The 20844-nt window shown below is 50.7% G+C and overlaps 1 protein-coding gene across 1 annotated transcript in view; it reads right to left on the reverse strand.

Moving 5' to 3' along the window:
• The window catches only part of PES1 (pescadillo ribosomal biogenesis factor 1), a 64920-nt gene that overhangs the window by 40351 nt on the left and 3725 nt on the right, over positions 1-20844 (reverse strand). Inside the window, exon 6 of the mRNA XM_069760208.1 lies at positions 11182-11271. Coding sequence (XP_069616309.1) covers positions 11182-11271 — 90 coding nt within the window. The remainder of the gene's footprint in view (positions 1-11181; positions 11272-20844) is intronic.

The raw sequence follows: 20844 nt of genomic DNA on the forward strand, positions 1-20844 counted from the left end.
CCCTGGGACAGCAGATCGGGCCTGTCTGGAAGGCGCCAGGGAGCGTCCGCGAGAAGGTTGACGAGCTCCGCGAACCAAGCTCTCCTGGGCCAATCCGGGGCGATCAGGATGACCGGCACCCCTTCCGCTTTGATCTTCTTCAACAGTTTGGGAAGTAATGGAAGGGGTGGGAACAGGTAGGGCAGCTCGAACTGTGACCAAGGAATGGCCAGAGCATCGACGCCCACTGCGAGAGGATCGCGGGACCTGGAGACGAACTGCGGAACCTTCCTGTTGACTCGGGACGCCGTGAGATCCACATCCGGAGTTCCCCATCGAAGACAAATCTGATGGAAGACCTCCGGATGTAAGGACCATTCCCCTGCCGCGAGGCCCTCGCGGCTGAGGAAGCCGGCGGCCCAGTTTTCCACGCCGGGGATATGCACCGCAGATATCACCGGAACCGTTGCCTCTGCCCAAAGGAGGATCTTGGATACCTCGGCAAGGGCCAAGGAGCTCCGAGCCCCCCCCTGATGGTTGACATATGCCACAGCCGTGGCGTTGTCCGTCTGGATCCGGACTGGAAGGCCCCTGAGAATCCTTTCCCAGTGGCGGAGGGACAGGAAGATGGCCCGAATTTCGAGGACGTTGATCGGCAGAGAAGACTCCTGCAGCGACCAGCGGCCCTGGACCGTCAGGTGGCGAAAAACCGCACCCCAGCCGATCAGGCTGGCGTCCGTTGTCACCACCTGCCAGTGAACTGGAAGGAAGGACCTGCCCTGGGAGATGAGAGGTGACGTCAGCCACCAGTTGAGAGACCGCCTGACCCGAAAGGAGAGTTTGATCTGTCGATCCAGGGAGAAGACCGACCTGTCCCACTGAGACAGAATGGCTTGCTGAAGGGGTCGCGAATGGAATTGGGCGAAGGGAATCGCTTCCAATGTAGCTACCATCCTCCCCAGAACCTTCATGGCCGAACGGAGGGAGGGAGGACGAGGACCCTGGAGCAAGCGTATGTCTTGACAGAGAGTGGATCTCTTGTCTGTGGGAAGGAAGACTCTGCTCTGACGAGTATCGAAAAGCATGCCCAGAAAGATGATGCGCTGAGAAGGAATAAGGCAGGACTTCTTCCGGTTTACCAGCCACCCGAAACGGGCTAAGGTGTCGAGAACAATGGACAGGCTTTCGTGGGCCTGAGCGAAGGACGGAGCCTTGATGAGGATGTCGTCGAGATATGGAAATAGGACCAGGCCTCTGACTCTCAAGATGGCCATCAGCGCCGCCATGATTTTCGTGAACACTCTTGGCGCGGTTGCGAGACCGAACGGCAGGGCGACGAACTGAAAATGGTCTCGTTGCACTGCAAAGCGCAGGAAACGGTGATGTCCGGGAAATATCGGGACATGGAGGTAGGCGTCCTGGATATCTATTGAGCATAGAAACTCCTGAGCCTCCATGGAAGCAATTACTGAACGAAGGGATTCCATCCTGAAGTGTCTCAGGCGAACTCTCCTGTTCAGCAATTTGAGGTCCAGAATGGGGCGAACTTTGCCGTCTTTTTTCGGTACCACAAAAAGATTCGAGTAGAAACCCGTGAAGCGTTCTTTTTCTGGGACGGGAACGATTACCCCGGATTTGAGCAGAGAAGCGATGGCTGAGAAGAAGCCCGGAACTAGAGCGGGGTCTCTTGGAGGACGGGATTGGAAGAAACGATCCCGAGGTTGGGAAGCGAACTCTATTTTGTATCCCGAGGATACAACTTCCCTGACCCATGCGTCCTCTACTGCGGAAATCCAGACGTCCCTGAAAAGGAGAAGACGGCCGCCCAATCTGGGAGTTGGGCTGGAGTCTTGCCGAGAGTCATGCCGAGGTGGATCTTCCAGTCCTGGGCCTGGAGGATCTACCCTGGGAGAAACGAGGACGCCAGGACGGAGTGGGCCTAAAGGACACCGCCTTCTTCTCTTGACGTGCCTGTGGCCTCTGTTGCTGCTGGGAAAGGGAGTTTGACGCAGCGAAGCGACGAAAAGGCCGAAAAGAACGAAACTGTCGTCTAGGGGGAGGGCGACGAGGCTTAGCCTGAGGGAGAAGAGAACTTGTACCCCCGGTGGCGTCCTTAATTATTTGGTCCAGCTGGGAACCAAAGAGACGAGAGCCCTGGAAGGGCAGACTAGTGAGGGACTTTTTGGAGGACAAGTCCGCCTGCCAGGCCTTGAGCCAAACGGTCCGGCGGATGGCAACGGCATTGCTGGAAGCTTGAGCCGCACAAGACGCGGCATCCAGGGAGGCGGAAACCAGGTATTCACCAGCATGGGAAATCTGGTTGGCAAGTTCCGCTAATTGCGCGGGAGGCGCCCCATCCAGGATACCCCGCCGAAGATCCTTGGCCCATTTTGAGATGGATTTTGAAGCCCAAGTGGACGCAAAAGCTGGACATAGAGCCGCTGAAGCCGCTTCAAAAGCAGATTTCGCGAAGGATTCTATAACTCTATCGTTAGAATCCTTTAGAGATGCTCCGCCGGACAGAGGAAGCACCGTGTTGGTGGACAGCCTGGAAACAGGGGGGTCCACCGAGGGAGATGCTGTCCAATTGGCGGTAAGTTCTGGAGGAAAAGGATATAATACACCCAGGCGTTTTCCCCTCTGAAAACGCCTAGTGGGGTTCTCTCTCTCTCTGGACACGATTTCCTTGAATTCAGGATGAGGAGCGAAAAATTTTGAAGGTGGTTTGGCCCGTCTGAACGAAACCGCCTGATCTGCGGGTTCCGTAGAGGGATCCTTGATGCCACATGTTTGGTTTATTGCCCCAATGAGGTTCTGAACTGTCTCACTCATGGTGGCGATTTGGTGAGGATCCAGCTCCGAAGTATCCTCCGAAGGCGCATCAGATAATGCCTCGCCTGACTCAGGGGAGGAGGATCGGTGGGACACCAACCGCGGGGGAGGGCCGAGCGGCGAGATGGAGCGCGAAGAGGACTCAGACCGACGTTCCTGTCTGGACCTTTTATGGCTTATCAAGGAGGGTTCGGGCGGCGGTTCCTGCGACCCGCTGGCCACTGCAGGGGTCTGCAGGGGTAACCGATCCAGCGCGGACACTAGAGTTTGAGATACCCGTGTTAAATCGGCCACCGATTGTGACAGAGAGGCGGCCCAGCCTGGGATGGGGGGGATCACTCTCGGGCGGAACAGCCGGGGGATCCTGGGCGGTGGGAACAATCGGGTTGCTGCAGGACTGACACAGCGGGGAGGACTGACCTGAGGGAAGTTTGCTGTTACAGGACGAACATGCAAAGTACGTGACTAAGGCAGAAGATGAAGAGGTAGGGGGACGAGAGCGGCCCCCTTTAGAGGTAGACATTTTTAGGGACCCTGAAGATGCCAGTGGGTTAGGGGACAGTGGGCAGAGGGGGGTGTCAGTCTGCAGTGCAGCTACTCACGGACCCGGTCCTGGAAGATGTCCCACTTGTCCTCGGCGGAGAACTTCCCTGAGGTGCTGATTCTGCGATGCTGAGCCACAGAAGATGCGAGTGCTGCTGCTGTGAGAAGCGGTGCACACCGGCCGAGGGACCCACGAGGAAGGGGGTGGAGCCAGACGCAGAGGCGCCGGTGGGCAGGGCGCAGTATGTCGGGCGGGAAAGAAGCCCGCCCGCAGAACCGGAAGTGAGGAGCCGAGAAACCGGAAGTAGGCCCCGGCCTAAGCCGGGACCTAAATTAGAGACCGGCGCCGCCGGAGAAGGGAACCGCGGCGCCGGAGCAGTGCGCCGCAGAGTCTGAGAAGAGCGGCAGTCTGCCAAGGCTGTCCGAACGGAACTGGCGGGGTCGCGGCGCCAGAGGTAGGCCCCGGCAGAAGCCGGGACCTAAATTAGAGGCCGGCGCCGCCGGAAAATCGCGGCGCCGGAGAATCGCGGCGCCAGCGAATCGCGGTGCCGGAGCGCCGCCTGAGAATAGCGGCGCCGGAGCGCCGCTGGAGAGTGGCGGCGTCGGAGCGCCGCAGAAAGTAAGTGGCACGGCATCCTGCCAAGGACGCCGTGCAGACACAGGACGCCGTGCAGACACAGGACGCATTGAGGCCCCCGAGCAGTGAGACCGCAGGGGGAAGCGGCGCAGCAGCCTGCCAGGCTGTGACTCTGTAAGGGGCTGTGCGGCTGCAGGGAAAGAACTGCGGCCGCTAAGGAAGAAGAGCTTATGGCTGTCCCTGGGATCCCAAATAAACGCCATGAGGGGAGACAGGGGGACATCTGGAGAAAAGATCCCGGGGGAATGGAGGGGGAATACTCACCTAAACATCCCACGCCGTTACTAACCTGAGGGGAATGAGACGTCACGGAGCTGTGATGGACGTCCTCGTCTCCTCCAACCGACAGGCTCTGGTAGGCGAGTGGGTGGGGGACGGAGCCAGGACCGGACTTCTGAGCACGCTTCTGTGCTAGGATCTTGGTCCTGGAGAGGGATCTATGAGGATACGGGGTGGCAGTACACGCCGTACTCATAGTCCGTATTGTGGGACTACAGGTGTGACTGCTCACCCTGTATCCCTCTGGAAAAAAACCTGAAAAGAAACGACGCACATTGAGGTAGATAAGGGTCTAATGAAAGACCCGTGTCCACCTCCTACTGACACTAAGCTAAACTGAAGAGTTTAATGCCAGTCGGTGGGGTGTACACTGCAGAGGAGGAGCTAATTTTTTTATTTGCATAGTGTCAGCCTCCTAGTGGCAGCAGCATACACCCATGGTTCCTGTGTCCCCCAATGAGAGGCGATAAAGAAAAAGGTTTAAGCATAATAACAGACGCGGATTCTTTACTGTAAGAGCAGTGAGACTATGGAACTCTCTGCCGTGTGATGTTGTAATGAGTGATTCATTACTTAAATTTAAGAGGGGACTGGATACCTTTCTGGAAAAGTATAATGTTACAGGGTATATACACTAGATTCCTTGATAGGGCGTTGATCCAGGGAACTAGTCTGATTGCCGTATGTGGAGTCGGGAAGGAATTTTTTTTCCCCAATGTGGAGCTTACTCTTTGCACATGGGTTTTTTTTGCCTTCCTCTGGATCAACATGTTAGGGCATGTTAGGTTAGGCTATGGGTTGAACTAGACGGACATATAGTCTTCCTTCAACCTTAATAACTATGTAACTATGACATGTAGATGTTCTCAAACTGAATAAGGCTTTTTCAAAGTTCATTTGGAGGGGAGAAGAGCGAGACTTGTTATGAGAACGGTAATGCGTCCAAAAGAGGGAGGAGAAGTAGGGTTGCCGAATATTAGAGGGTATAATCTCTCGTGCTTAATGAGGAATGTAGTTGATTGGATTAAAAAGACGGGACGCTATACAGATTATACACTAGAAACAGAATTCTGTGGCTCATGGGATTTGACGGCATTGCTTCACACGCCACTGTCGTACATACCACAAATATTAAACTCTCGGTTATTTGTAAAGACACTATGGCTACATGGAAAGCAGTAAGGAAAAAACTGAAAATGTCACAGAGTGTCAAAACACCTGAATCCTTGGGCATTTCAAAGAAAAATGAACAATCAAAACACTATCACTGTGTACAGTCATTGTAAGAACATTCACCGTTTCATCCATTCACCCCTCAGTAGACACCAAATGGAGTACAAAGTGTCTCCATCTGCCTCATGGTGGGTGGTTCTGTCGGGGGTTTTGGCCGAATCTCATTTTTGTGGGATTTACACAGAAACCTAGACGTAAGTGTGCTCAGCATAGAACACAAGAATGTGATCCCAGCCTTATTGTGAAAGCGATCGAAAAATATCATGTGCCCCAAAATGTTACCAATAAAAACCCTAATTTATAATGCACAAACCCAGCCCCCACTCAGCTCCGTCATGTGTCACGGGAACTATAGGGGGTTCCCACATTACCGGTAGACCAAAGACTCTGAAAAAGCAACATGGCTCCTGCCCCCTCAAATAAAATCCAGTGAATTTTGCGCTTGCAAATCTAAATGCTCCCGTCCTTCTGAAACCCAGTGTGCCTAAACCACAGTAAGTGACCTCATGTTTGGCATTATTGTAATAGAGAGAAGGCACTTAATTTATGGTTGTGTATTAGCAGAAGCACAAGCTAGGCATAATGTATGGAGCACTACAATATACCGTATATACTCGAGTATAAGCTGAGATTTTCAGCCCACTGTTTTGGGCTGAAAGTGACCCTCTCGGCTTATACTCGAGTCATTGTCAGCGGGGAGTCGGCGGGGGAGCAGCGCGGTGACATACTTACCTGCTCCTGGCGCTGTCCCTGCATGTCCCATGGTCTCCGGGCAGCTCTTCCTGTGTTCAGTGGTCACGTGGTACCGCTCATTACAGTAATGAATATGCGTCGTACCGCTCATTAAAGTAATGAATATGGACGCATATTCATTACTGTAATGAGCAATTCGAGACCGCTGTACACAGGAAGATGCCGCCGGCTCCCGGAGACCATCTGACAGTGAGACGCTGCCAGGGACCGCGCCGGAAGAAGGTGAGTATATCGGGGGAGGTGAGCATTGCGCGATAGTCACCTTCCTCGTTCCACCGCTGCGCGCTGCTCTGTCTTCCATCCTCTGCACTTACTGTTCAGGTCAGAGGGCGCGATGACGCGATTAATGCCTGAACAGTCAATGCAGAGAATGGAAGAAAGAGCGGCGCGTGGAACGAGGAAGGTGACTATCGCAAGTGCCGGGGGCCTGAGCGACGAGAGGCGAGTGATTTTTTTTTATTTTAATCGCAGCAACACCATATGGGGCAAATGTGTGAAGCATCTTATGGGGCCACAATGTATGGAGCATCGTATGGGGCCACAATGTATGGAGCATCTCATGGGGCCATATTGTGTGGAGCATCTTATGGGGCCACAATGTATGGAGCCACAATGTATAGAGCATCTCATGTGGCCACAATGTATGGAGCATCATATGGGGCCACAATGTATGGAGCATCTCGTGGGGCCATAATGTGTGGAGCATCTCATGGGGCCATAATGTGTGGAGCATCTCATGGGGCCATAATGTGTGGAACATCTTATGGGGCCACAATGTGTGGAGCATCTTATGGGGCCATCAACCTTTATGCAGCATTGTATAGGGGCAAATGTTTCTATGGAGCATCTTATGGGGCCATTCTTAACCTTTGTGCAGCATTATATGGGGCATATTTTAATATTGAGCATTATATGGGGCGTATTTTGTATGGAGCAACTTATGGGGGCCATCATGAACAGTATGGAGCATTATATGGGGCTCCTGATTCAATATGGATATTCAAAAACACTTAACCTACTGATGTCTCAATTAATTTTACTTTTATTGGTATCTATTTTTATTTTTGACATTTACCGGTAGCTGCTGCATTTTCCACCCTAGGCTTATACTCGAGTCATTAAGTTTTCCCAGTCTTTTGTGGCAAAATTAGGGGGTCGGCTTATACGCGGGTCGGCTTATACTCAAGTATATACGGTATGTGGCAAATGTATGGGTACTAGACTGGCAGATATGCAATTCTCCAGAGAAAATTGGGGCACTTGAGGTTTTTCTGCTTCGGTGCTCAGTAAATGTCGCCCGCAAACTATTCTAGCAAAATCTGTGCTCCAAAAGCCAAATAACGCTCCTTACGTCTCATCCCTGACGTGTAGCCTAATAGTAATTTCTGACGACATATGGGGCAGCACCGAGTTCTGGAGAAATAGCGAATATATTGTCTTGCTTCACCTATTAACCCTTGTGTATCCGACAAATTTGCATCAAATACAAAAATTATATCTTTACCACTAAGATGTCATATTTCAAAGTCTCAATGTTATAAAATTATGTGAGGCACCTATGGATTCAAAATACTCACTACACCCCTAGATGAACTCCTTGGGGGGGGGGTTTGCTTGTTTCCCAAAAATTGGGGCCACTTGTGGGAAATGGGGGAGGTGGTTTCAGAGATCTGCTGTTTTCATATTTCAGAGGCTCTTCAAATGCAACATGGCATACACAATCTATCCCAGGCAATAAGCGCTCTTTCCTTGTTTGTTTTTGCACTTGTGATTATACACTGCCATCTTGTGGTAGACACCGTTATTGCAGAGTGTACATTCTTGTCAAGGCAATTTCCCCATCTTGTTTTTTTGTGTGTATTCTTATGTTGTCTATACTCAATGTCTGTGTATTTAATAAAGATGTGGTTTTCTTACACATTTGCCTTGCATGTGTTACAAAAATTAAATCAAAGGGAACCTGTCACCCCCCCTCCCCCCTGGCGTTTTTAACTAAAAGAGGCACCTTGTACAGCACTAATGCTGCATTCTGTCAATGTGGCTCTTGTTTGGGGTACCTGCCAACGCTGAAATATTAGTTTTATACTTTGCCTGCCATACCTATAATCTGTCCAGGGGGCATGTCTTTTCCCCCCCAGACACAAACGCCTCCTAGCCATCACTCATTTCCTCCGGGGGCGCCGCCTCCTCTGCCTTCATTAACGTCCCCGGCGCCTGCGCTGTAAGTTCCCATCATGTGATGTGAGTCGAAGGGCAGCGCAAACTGTGCATGCCCGAAAAAAACAAAACAAAAAAAAAAAAAAACTTACAGCGCAGGCGTCGGGGACATTAATGACTGCAGAGGAGGCGGCGTCCATCGCACGGAGGGGCTGAGGGATGGCTGGGAGGCGTTAGTGTCCCGGGAAGGGGGGGGGGGGGTAAGACCTGTCCCCCTGACAGACTACAGGTATGAGGGGCAAATTATAAAAACGAATACTTCAGCATTGGCAGGGACCCCAAATAAAAGAGCCACCTTGACAGAATGCAGCATTAGTGCTGCACAAGGTGGCTCTTTTAGTTAAAAACGCCTGGGGGGGTGACAGGTTCCCCTTAAATATAGAATGAAGTCTTCATACTGTAGCCACTAAGGAGGAGAATAACCGCTCACTGCTTACTGAATTGCTTTTATTGAGCTCAATGGAAGTTATCCCCAACTATGGTAAGCTCTTTTTAGTTGTGACTGCAGACAGCCACAATTGTACCATTTAATTCCACTGCCATGTGAGGGAAGCAGAAGATTTGGGGCTTGGTTCCAGGAAAATATATACTACTAGATGGTGGCCCGATTCTAACGCATCGGGTATTCTAGAATATGTATGTATGTATATAGCAGCCACATAGTATATAGGAGCCATGTGGTATATAGCAGGTAAATACTATGTGGCTGCTATATACATGCATATTGTAGAATACCCGATGCGTTAATACAGGCCACGCAGTATATAACACAGCCCACGTACTATATAACAGAGCCCACGCAGTATATAGCAGCCACGCGGTATATAACACAGGAAACGTAGTATATAACACTAGCCACGTAATATATAACACAACCCACGCAGTATATAACACTGGCCAGGTAGTATATAGCAGCCATGCGGTATATTACACAGCCCACGCAGTACATAACACAGCCCACATAGTATCTAACACTGGCCAGGTAGTATATAGCAGCCACACGGTATATTACACAGCCCACGTAGTACATAGCAGTGTGGGCACCATATCCCTGTTAAAAAATAATTAAAATAAAAGTTATATACTCACCCGCCAGGATCCAATCCAGCGAAGCTCTGGCGCTGGGTGCACGACTGCCGCCATCTTCCGTTTCCAGGATGCATTGCGAAATTACCCAAATGACTTAGCAGTCTTGCGAGACCGCTAAGTCTTCTAGGTAATTTCGCAATGCATCTCTGGGAACGGAAGCTGGCGGAGGCCGCGTGCGGCTCGGCGGACTACGAAAGGTGAGAATAGCAGGTTTTTTTTTTTCATTATTTTTAACATTACATCTTTTTACTATTGATGCTGCACAGGGTTAATAGCAGCGGTAGCAGAGCGCGTTACCCGCGGCATAACGCGGTCCGTTACCCCTGGCATTAACCCTGTGTGAGCGGTGACTGGAGGGGACTATGGAGCGGGCGCCGGGCACTGACTGCAGGGGAGTAGGGAGGGGCTAATCGGACTGTGCCCATCGCTGATTGGTCGCGGCAGCCATGACAGGCAACTGGCGAGACCAATCAGCGATGCGGGATTTCCGTGATGGAAGTTGCAGACAGAAAGACGAAAGTACCCCTTAGACAATTATATATATAGATAAATGTATTAAGTATTTAAATAAATTAAATCACAGAATTTTTAATAAGTTATCAGATGGGTACACTTTAATTTAATGTGTTAATATTGATTCATATTGCATGATTATCTTGAGTGAGTGTTCCCAGGAATGCTCATTTCTCAATCTTGCCGTGTACACAGGCTGCTGATCATCCAATGAATGAGGAAAACACTTGTTCATCGGGTGAAATCATCTTTTATGCTGCACAAAAAAAAAAATTCTCTGCAGTATATCGCCCCGGGTAAACTAAGAACCATGGCACTGAATGAACCATTATGCTAGGTTCACATTGCGCTAGTGCCATCTGTTTAACGTATCCATTAAACGGATGCGCTAACTCTGATGCCCAAATTCACTATTTTTCTACGATTGTGCTAACGCATGCTAGCATTGCATAGGCATGCGTTAGTAATAGGGGTCTATGCACAGCAAACGCATCCGTTCGCTGTGCATTAGAACCAACGTACCCGAAAACGCGGTAGACCACGCTCGAGGGTGTGTCACAAAGTAATAGACCATCGCTAACGCATGCAGATTTTGCCATGTGTTAGGAAGCGTTACGATAATGGATGGCAATAGGTGCGTTAACGGATGCATTACATTGCGTTAGTGCCGCTTAGTAATGGATCCGTTAAACGGATGGCACCTAACACGATGTGAACCTAGCCTTATAGATTGCTTGCTGCGCTTTGGAAGTTTGGTCTGCCTGTGTAAACAGGCAATTAACTGATAAATGATCTAATGCAAACCAGACAATTTGGATGATAGTGCAACTGTATAATTAAGAAAAAGCTATTTTACTAAACAGGGATGTCCACAGGGGTCAGCCTACCCAAATGACTAGATACGAATTAACATATTGCATGCTCCTGATCATAGAAATTTTTTTTTCTGCCAATGTGTTCTTCAGAAACTTTATATAAAGAAATGCCTATGAGACTGTAAGAGAGAAGTAATGTAGTGGTGGCAAATTCAGTGTAGAAAACCCACTGAAATGTTCTGTCTTACAAAAATAGAGTACATGGCACAAAAAAATACATTCTGTACTTACATCATGCGAGAAAGCATATGGTGTAATCCACGTCACTGTCTGTCCTAGGATCTCGGCCTGGTAATAGATTCCTTTAATGGACAGGAAAACCTAAGGACAATGCAGGCAGGGAATTTAATGTTAAAGAGAAATACAAGCAATGTGAACTATTAAAGAAAATCAATCAGAACAAAATGACTGTTCAAACCAAGCAGTTCTCCCTTGGCATGGCCAAGCAGTTCAGTGCAACTTCCCACCCACTTGTTTTACATCTATCTCGGTCGTCCTGTAAAGCCAGAGCTGGCCATCAAGGAAGATGAGGGTACAGACAAATGCACTGACATGATTGGCAATGCCAAAGGAGTATGAGTGCTTTGTTTGGTGCTTGAAGTAAAATAATTGTTATGAACACTTACACAGGCAATGGTAAATGGGCCTTAGGGTAACTTTTTACCCCCCAAAATAAACAACAAATTTCTAATGTAGTCACCATAACTAGTGTGTGCGCAAAGCGCTCTCCCTCATGATGGGCACAGCACGGTCATTATCGGCAGTGGTCAAGCTCACAATAATGTGAAGGCATGGCTCAGGCATTCCACGCTCCCCATGCCTCTAAAGTGGCCAGCATAAATATGTAAGGAGGTAGCGATCTCAGAGACAAAGGCTGCAGAACAGTGGGCATTGGGTACAACGACTAGTCATTCGAGATGTAGTCATGTTTAGGCTACTAAATGGTTGGAAGCGTATGCTAGTTATTCATATACAGGTTGGAAAACACCCAGGGTAAGGTAAGCATCCCGGATGTTGATGGATGCCAGGAACTCCCCCTTCTCCATCGAGGAGATGACAGAGCGGAGGTGATATTTGCGTAGCACGTTTATCTACAATTTTATGAAAACAAATAGTTAAATGATTTTACGAAAAGTAGTCATGGCTAAGGACAAGCAGAGGTCTGCTACACCTGTACCTAAAAAGGTACATAAGTTAGCTCTGCCTGGTTCCCTAGGACTTCCCTAGTTCAGATGAAACTTGGCAAATCACGAAGACATTACTGATCAGGACCATCCATACTTAGGTACACTTTGACGTGGTTTGATGACATAGGACTTTTGCACTTTTTGTAAAAAAAAAAACAACAAAACCTCAAAACATTAACTAAGCAGCTTAAGTTTTTAACTTGGGCAGAAATGGTGGAATTCATGCATGTATTAGTCACAATGTGCCGATGCATCGTGTAAAGTATAAAAGCAGGTTATTTCAAGGTCTGTCAAGATTCTGTAGCCTCGAGCTCTGGATCCCTATAGGCTATAACTAGGTGCAAGAAATATAACAGAGCAAAATAATAAGGAGAATCAAAAAAGAAAATAAGCAAAGGACAGTAACAGACATAGAAGGAAGGGCAAGGAGCTGTGGACCACGTATGTCTGTGTTAAAAGTATGGGCGATGTTTATATATATAAAAAAAATTTTTTTAAAAAGCTGGAAATATGTGCTAGAGGAAAAACATCTACCAGATATCTACTCTAGATATTAAAAAAATCCTAATCTAGCAAGCTCTCAAAACAAGTGACTTTTATAAGATAATGATCTTAGTGTGTAACAAGAACAATTTGGTACAATACGATACACATAACATGAAAAAGGGGTACCAAAGGGGTTATCCATTAACGGGACAACACATTTTTAAAAAAGTAATTCTTCTTGTAAAATACAAACATATATTCATCTCCTATACCATTATTTCAATGAGGTTGGTGACAGGTCTCCTGGAATTATTATTATTTATTTTTATAGCACCATTAATTCCATGGTGCTGTACATGAGAAAGGGCTTACATGCAGGGTTATAGATATCATTTACAGTACACAAATTTACGATGACAGACTGGTACAGAGGGGAGAGGACCCTGTCCTTGCGGACTTACATTCTACGGGATACTGGGGAAGAGACAGAAGGTCGGGGATGTGGCAGCTCGGGCGGTTGGTGAGGCGGCAGCTCAGGTGGGTGGTGAGGCAGCAGAATGGTTATTGCAGGCTGCAGGCTTTCCTGAAGAGATGGGTTTTCAGGTTCCGTCTGAAGGATCCGAGGGTGGTGGATAATCTAACGTGTTGAGGCGTGGAATTCCAGAGGATGGGGGATATTCGGGAGAAATCTTGGAGGCGGTTGTGTCAGGAACGAATAAGTGCGGAGGAGAGTAGGAGGTCTTGGGAGAATCGAAGATTGCGTGAGGAAAGATATTGGGAGAATAGTTCAGAGATATAGGGAGGGGACAGGTTGTGGATGGCTTTGTAGATCAGCGTTAGTAGTTTGAACTGGATTTGTTGGGGAATTGGGAGCCAGTGGAGGGATTTGCAGAGGGGAGAAGCAGGGGAGTAGCGAGAGATCACACCGACCTCTGGACATCTGGATAATGGCTTGAAGGAAACAGTTGTGAACTATAAAAAGGGGATAAGCCTCTGTAACAAGAGATCCAAAGAATTGGAGACTTTACAAAACCACACTCAGTAGCACTCTACAGAATAGCAGCCAGCGGATCATGGCTCTATCATGAGGGACACAGATTTGACATTCTATGGGATGCCAGCTTAGGGGACAATGGCCCCAGCCGAAAAAATACAGATCTGCTCCAGTGACCATCACTCAACCCATGGATACGTTTAGGAAAGCCAGGAATGGGACCCACCGGTCACCTGGCTCCATGGAGATGTTCGGTGAAGCCAGGTTGTGACCTTGTACATCGAGGGACTATCAGCTTCCAAAGCTGTCATTACCTCCTCTCTTTGTATGCCACAGATGGGGATAGCTGGCCCTGGAAGCTCTAAAGCAGTGTTTCTCAACTCCAGTCCCCAAGACCCACCAACAGGTCACGCCCCCAGGAATTGCATGTTATTGTTATGCTATGTGAGCCCTGCAGCCAATCAGCGGCTGCTATTTGGTCAATGTGCACTCACTTCCCTTAAGCAAAACTTGTGCATAAAAAAAAAAACAAAAAACGCTGTAGGGGGCAGGAGGACCAAAGCCACACTGTGACTGATCAGAAAAGCTGGTCCTCAACTGCTTTGCCCTGCCCACTTCCCTGGTGTGCCAGGTCTCTCTCTGTGTACATGTATAGTTAAAAACATGTCCGTTGTTGAAAGTGGGTGTCTTTTAAAATATGTGTTTCTCTGAAATGCCCCAGTGTTTCAGAATCAAACATACCTGGCTGAAAGAATACAGCCAGTGTCTGATAAATGCTGCCTGCCTCAGCTGTCAGGTTCCCTTTAAATGTTAAAATCCACAAAGGAACAACGAGAAATAAACTCAGCGAACAGCTTGGTTGGAAGGACGGCCAGGAAAAAAACAGGATTTTTGGTTGCTTACCGTAAAATCTGTTTCTTGAAGCCTCCATTGGGGGACACAGGAACCATGGGTGTATGCTGCTGCCACTAGGAGGCTGACACTATGCAAATAAAAAAGTTAGCTCCTCCTCTGCAGTGTACACCCCACCGACTGGCATTATACTCTTCAGTTAGTGAGAAAGCAGTAGGAGATAAGTAGCAAGGTTGAAAACCATAGCCACAAACTTGAGAACTGTAAACGTGAGAACAGTCATAGAACAGATAACAAAAACATTGGGAGGGAGCTGTGTCCCCCAATGGAGGCTTCAAGAAACAGATTTTACGGTAAGCAACCAAAAATCCTGTTTTCTTTATCGCCTCTCATTGGGGGACACAGGAACCATGGGACGTCCCAAAGCAGTCCCAAGGGCGGGAAAAAACAGACTTCCATCAGGTCAGAGGACTCACCACTGCCGCCTGCAAGATCCTTCTGCCTAGGCTGGCGTCCGCCGAAGCGTATGGACCTTGTAAAATTTGGCGAACGTGTGGATGGAAGACCAAGTTGCCGCTTTGCAAAGCTGTAGGGCGGAAGCTCTGTGGTGCACCGCCCAGGAGGCGCCGACTGCCCGGGTAGAGTGAGCCTTAATCCCAGGAGGGGGCACTCTGTTCTTGACCCGGTAAGCCTCCAGAAATGCCATTCTGGTCCAGCGAGCAATAGTCGCTTTAGAAGTCGGCTGGCCTCTGCGCGTGCCATCAGGAATGACGAAAAAGGAATCCGTCCTCCGGAAAAGGGACGGACGTTCTATCCCGGTAGATCCTCACTGCCCTGACGAGGACCAGCCTGTTCAACGATCACTCCAGGGGATGAGCCGGAGCTGGACAAAAGGAAGGTAGAACTATGTCCACGTTGAGGTGAAAAACCACCTTAGGAAGGCAGGAAGGCGGAGACCTGAGGACCGCCTTGTCCTGGTGAATGTCCAAGTACGGAGGTCGGCAGGACAGGGCCGCCAACTCGGAAAAGCGGCAGATAAAGGAGATGGCCACAAGAAAGGCCACCCTCAAAGATAGAACTGACAGGGGAATCTCCTTGAGAGGCTTAAAGGGGGAAACCCTCAGAACGTTCAGAACCAGGCTTAAATCCCATGAATCCACGGGGGCCCTGTACGGAGGGACAGCGTGGACTACTCCTTGAAGGAAGGTCTTAACCTGTGGCCGAGAAGCTAAAGTCTTCTGAGAGGATGGAAAGCGCAGAGACCTGGCCCTTCAGGGAACTAACAGCCAGGCCCGAATCCAGTCCTGCCTGAAGGAAGGCCAAAAAGGAAGGCAGGGAGAAGGACACAGGTGAAACGCAGTTGGACTAGCACCAACGAAAGTAAGCCTTCCAGGTACGATAGTAGACCCTGGAAGATGAAGGCTTCAGAGCCTGAATCACGGTGTGAATCACCCGGTCCGAAAGGCCGGACGCTCTTAGAACTGCGGTCTCAACAGCCAAGCCGTTAAACTGAACGACCGACAATTCGGGTGGCAGGTCGGACCCTGAGACAGCAGATCGAGCCTGTCTGGAAGGCGCCAGGGAGCGTCCGCAAGAAGATTGACGAGCTCCGAAAACCAAGCTCTCCTGGTCCAATCCGGGGCGATCAGAATGACCGGCACCTTTTCCGCTCTGATCTTTTTCAACAGTTTGGAAGTAATGGAAGGGGTGGGAACAGGTAGGGTGGCATGAACTGTGACCAAGGAATGGCCAGAGCATTGACGCCCACTGCAAGAGGATCGCGAGACCTGGAGATGAACTGCAGATCCACGTCCGGAGTCCCCCATCGAAGACAAATCTTGATGGAAGACCTCCGGATGCAAGGATCATTCCCCTGCCGCGAGGCCCTTACGGCTGAGGAAGTCGGCGGCCCAATTGTTCACGCCGGGGATATGCACCGTGGATATCACCTGAGCCGTAGTCTCTACCTAAAGTAAGATCTTGGATACCTCGGCAAGGGCGAAGGAGCTGAGAGTCCCCCCTGATGGTTGACATATGCCACAGCCGTGGCATTGTCAGTCTGGATCCGGATTGGCAGGCCCCTGAGAATCCTTTCCCAGTGGCGGAGGGACAGAAAACATGGCCCGAATCTCGAGGACATTGATCGGCAGAGACGACTCCTGCGCCGACCAACGGCCCTGAACCGTGAGGTGGCGAAAAACCGCACCCCAGCCGAGGAGGCTGGCGTCCGTCGTCACCACTTACCAGTGAACTGGAAAGAAGGACCTGCCCTGGGAGATGAGAAGTGACCTCAGCCACCAGTTGAGACCGTTTGACCCGAGAAGAGAGTCGGATCTGACGAACCAGGGAGAAGACAGACCTGTCACACGGAGACAGAATGGCTTGCTGAAGGGGTCGCGAATGAAATTGGGCGAAGGGAATCGCTTCCCATGTTGCTACCATCCTCCCAGAACCTTCATGGCCGGTCGGAGGGACGGAGGCCGAGGACCCTGGAACAAGAGTATGTCCCGACAGAGAGGATCTCTGGTCTTAGGGAAGGAAGACGTTGGTCTGACAAGTGTCGGAGAGCATGCCCATAAAGATGATGCACTGAGAAGCAATAAGGCAGGACTTCTTCCAGTTGACCAGCCACCCGAAACGGCTAGGGTGTCGAGAACGACGGACAGACTTTCGTGAGCCTGAGAAAAAGGACGGAGCCTTGATGAGGATGTCGTCGAGGTATGGAAATAGGACCAAGCCTCTGACTCTCAAGATGGCCAACAGCGCCGCCATTATCTTCGTGAATACCCTTGGAGCGGTTGTGAGACCGAACGGCAGGACGACGAATTGAAAATGTACCGGGAGCACCGCAAAGCGCAGGAATCGGTGACGTCCGAGAAATATCGGGACATGGAGGTAGGCGTCCTGAATATCTATGGAACACGGAAATTCTTGAGCCTCCATGGGAGCAATTACAGAACGAAGGGATTCCATCCCGAAGTGTCTCAGACGAACTGTCCTGTTCAGTAATCTGAGGTCCAGAATGGGGCGAACTTTGCCGTCTTTTTTCGGTACCACAAAGAGGTTCGAGTAGAAACCTGTGAATCGTTCTTTCCTGGGACGGGAACGATTTCCCCGGCTTTGAGAAGAGAAGCGATGGTTGCGAAGAAACCCGGATCTAGAGCGGGATCTCTGGGAGGTCGGGATTCGAAGAAAACGATCCCGGGGTCGTGAAAACGAACACTATCTTGTATCCCGAGGATACAACTGCCCTGACCCATGCAACTTCTACTGCGGAAATGCAGACGTCCCTGAAGAAGAGAAGATGGCCACCCAACCTGGGAGGTGGGTTGGGGTCTTGTCAGTCATGCTGAGGTGGATCTTCCAGCCCTGGCCTGGAGGATCTACCGGAGAGTAGCAAGGACGCCAGGACGGAGTGGGCCTAAAGGGCACCGCTTTCATCTCTTGACGTGCCTGTGGACTCTGGTGCTGCTAAGAAAAGGAGGTTGGTGCCGTGAGGCGATGAAAGAGGCCGAAAGGACCGAAATTGCCGTCTAGGAGGAGGGCGACGAGGATTAGCCTGGTGGAGAGGAGAACTTGTGCCCCCGGTGGCGTCCTTAATGGTTTGGTCCAGCTTGGAACCAAAGAGACGTGAGGCCTGAAAGGGGAGACTGGCGAGGGACTTTTTTGGAACACAAGTCTGCCTGCCAGGCCTTGAGCCAAACGGTCCGGCGGATGGTAACGGCATTGCTGAATGCCTGAGCCGCACAAGACGCAGCATCCAGAGAGACGGAGACCAGGTATTCACTCGCGTGGGAAATCTGGATGGCAAGCTCCGCCAGATGCACAGGAGGCGCTCTGTCCAGGATATCTCGACGGAGTTCTTTGGCCCATTTGGAAAGGGATTTCGAAACCCAGGTGGGATCGAAAACTGGGCATTTGAAGCGACTGCAGCTGCCTCAAAGGCTGATTACGCAAAGGATTCTATAACTATCGTTAGAGTCCTTCAGAGATGCTCCGCCGGACAGTGGAAGCACCGTGTTGGTGGAGAGCCTGGAAACGGGGATCCACCGAGGGGGGAGACCGTCCAATTGGCAGTAAGTCCTGGGGAAAAAACTTAGAAGGTGGTTTAGCCCGTCTAAACGAAACCGCCTGATCTGCGGGTTCCGTAGAGGGATCCATAATGCCACAGGTTTGGTTTATAGCTCCAATGAGATTCTGGACCATATCCCTCATGGTGGCGATTTGGTTAGAATCCAGCTCCAAATGTCCTCCGAGGGCGCATCAGATAACGCCTCGCCTGATTCAGGGGAGGAGGATCGGGAGGACGCCGACCGCAGAGGAGGACCGTGTGGCGAGATGGAGCGAGAAGAGGACTCTGACGTTCCTGTCTGGACCTTTTGCGGCTTATCAAGGAGGGCTCGGGCGGAGGCTCCTGCGACCTGCTGGCCACTGTGGGGGGCTGCAGAGGTAATCGGTCCAGCACGGATAACAGAAATTTTGAGACACACGCGTTAGATCGGCCACCGATTGAGACAGAGAGAAAACCCAGCCTGGGATGGGCGTATCACTCTCGGGCGGACCGGCCGGAGGATCCTGGGCGGTGGGAACAATCGGGTTGCTGCGGGCCTGACAGAGCAGAGAGGCAGAAGAGGATGAGAGCGGCCCCCTTTAGAGTTAAACATTTTAGAGAGGTCCGTGAAGAAAATGCCAGAGGGTTAGGGGACAGAGGGCAGAGGGGAGTGTCAGTCTGCAATTGCAGAGCTACTCACGGCAGACGGAATGCGGAGTGAAGCTGTCCGGCTTGATGGACCTCTGGCGAGAAATGGTCCCTTAGGCAGGATGGTGGGATGGCCTCCTGGCGCAAATTGGACCGATCTGCGACTGTCTTAAATACGGGCTCTCCTCCCATTACTGTATCCTGTGTGGAGGAGAGGGCTCGTTTGGGAGTCCCAAGATGGCGCCGGTGGGCAGGGAAAAGAGGCGGTGCCTCAGTGTAATTGTCGGGCGGGAGAAAAGCCCGCCCGATGAAAGAGGGAAGGGGGCGGAGTCCGCCACCGGAAGTAGGCCCGGGCAGAAGCCGGGGCCTAAATTAGGAATAGGAGACCGGCGGAGAAGGGCCGCGGCGTAGGCACAGTGCGCCGCATGGAGGAAGCGATGCGGCAGGTGAGCGGCTGCAAACAGCGGCCGTATGTCCAAGCGGCGTGGCAACCTGGCAGGCCGCCACGCTGAAGGAGAAGGAACGGCCGCTTACAGTGGCCGGATTGCAGAGGTGGAAAAAAATGCGGCGGCTGCACAGCCCCCGCGCTGATGAAAAAGAACGGCCGCTGTAGGAGCAGGCGCAGGGGGCCGAAGCGATGCGGCGGCTGGCAAGGCCGCCGTGCTCAGAGGAAAGGAACGGACGCTTACAGCGCCGGAGCAGGGAAGAAGCAGGGAACCGCAGGGGCCCGAAGCGGTGTGGCACGGCCGCGCTTTTAAGGAGGCCGCTGAGAGCACAGCGCAGTGACAGATAAGAAGCGGCGCGGTAGTCCGAAAAGGCAGCCGCGCCGGAACAGGAGAGAGGGCGGTCGCAGCCGAATAGGCACAGCGGCTGGGAAGAAAACGCGACCCACATAATGAACCCCTTAACAGGCACCCCTTTTTGAGGATCCAGGGACGAAGAAAAAAATAAAAAATAAAAGATAAAAATACTCACCTTAGACATCCCACGCCGGTACTAACCTGGAAAAAATGAGACGTCCACGGAGCTGATGGACGTCCTCGTCTCCGCAACCGACAGGCTCTGGTGGGCGAGTGGGTGGGTGACGGAGCCAGGACCGGACTTCTGAGCACGCTTGTGTGCTAGGCTCTTGGTCCTGGTGAGGGATCTATGAGGATACGGGGTGGCAGTACACACCGTACTCATAGTCCGATTGTGGGACTACAGGTGTGACTGTTCACCCTGTATCCCTCCGGAAAACCTGAAAAGAAACGACGCACATTGAGGTAGATAAGGGTCTAATGAAAGACCCGTGTCCACCTCCTACTGACACTAAGCTAAACTGAAGAGTATAATGCCAGTCGGTGGGGTGTACACTGCAGAGGAGGAGCTAACTTTTTTATTTGCATAGTGTCAGCCTCCTAGTGGCAGCAGCATACACCCATGGTTCCTGTGTCCCCCAATGAGAGGCGATAAAGAAAAGCCTCTTGCTAACAAGAACATGACAGCACGGATAAAGTTTGCAAAGTTACATCTTAACAAAACAGCACAACTTATGGAACAATGTCCTTTTGACAGACAATACCAAACTGCGCCACACATGCTGAAAACAAAACACAGCATACACAGACATACCAACTGTCAAGCATGGTGGAGGATAGCTGAAGATTTGGACTCATTTTGCAGCAACCAGCAAT

Source organism: Ranitomeya imitator, chromosome 1, assembly GCF_032444005.1.
Source record: "Ranitomeya imitator isolate aRanImi1 chromosome 1, aRanImi1.pri, whole genome shotgun sequence".
NCBI classification, from domain to species: domain Eukaryota; kingdom Metazoa; phylum Chordata; class Amphibia; order Anura; family Dendrobatidae; genus Ranitomeya; species Ranitomeya imitator.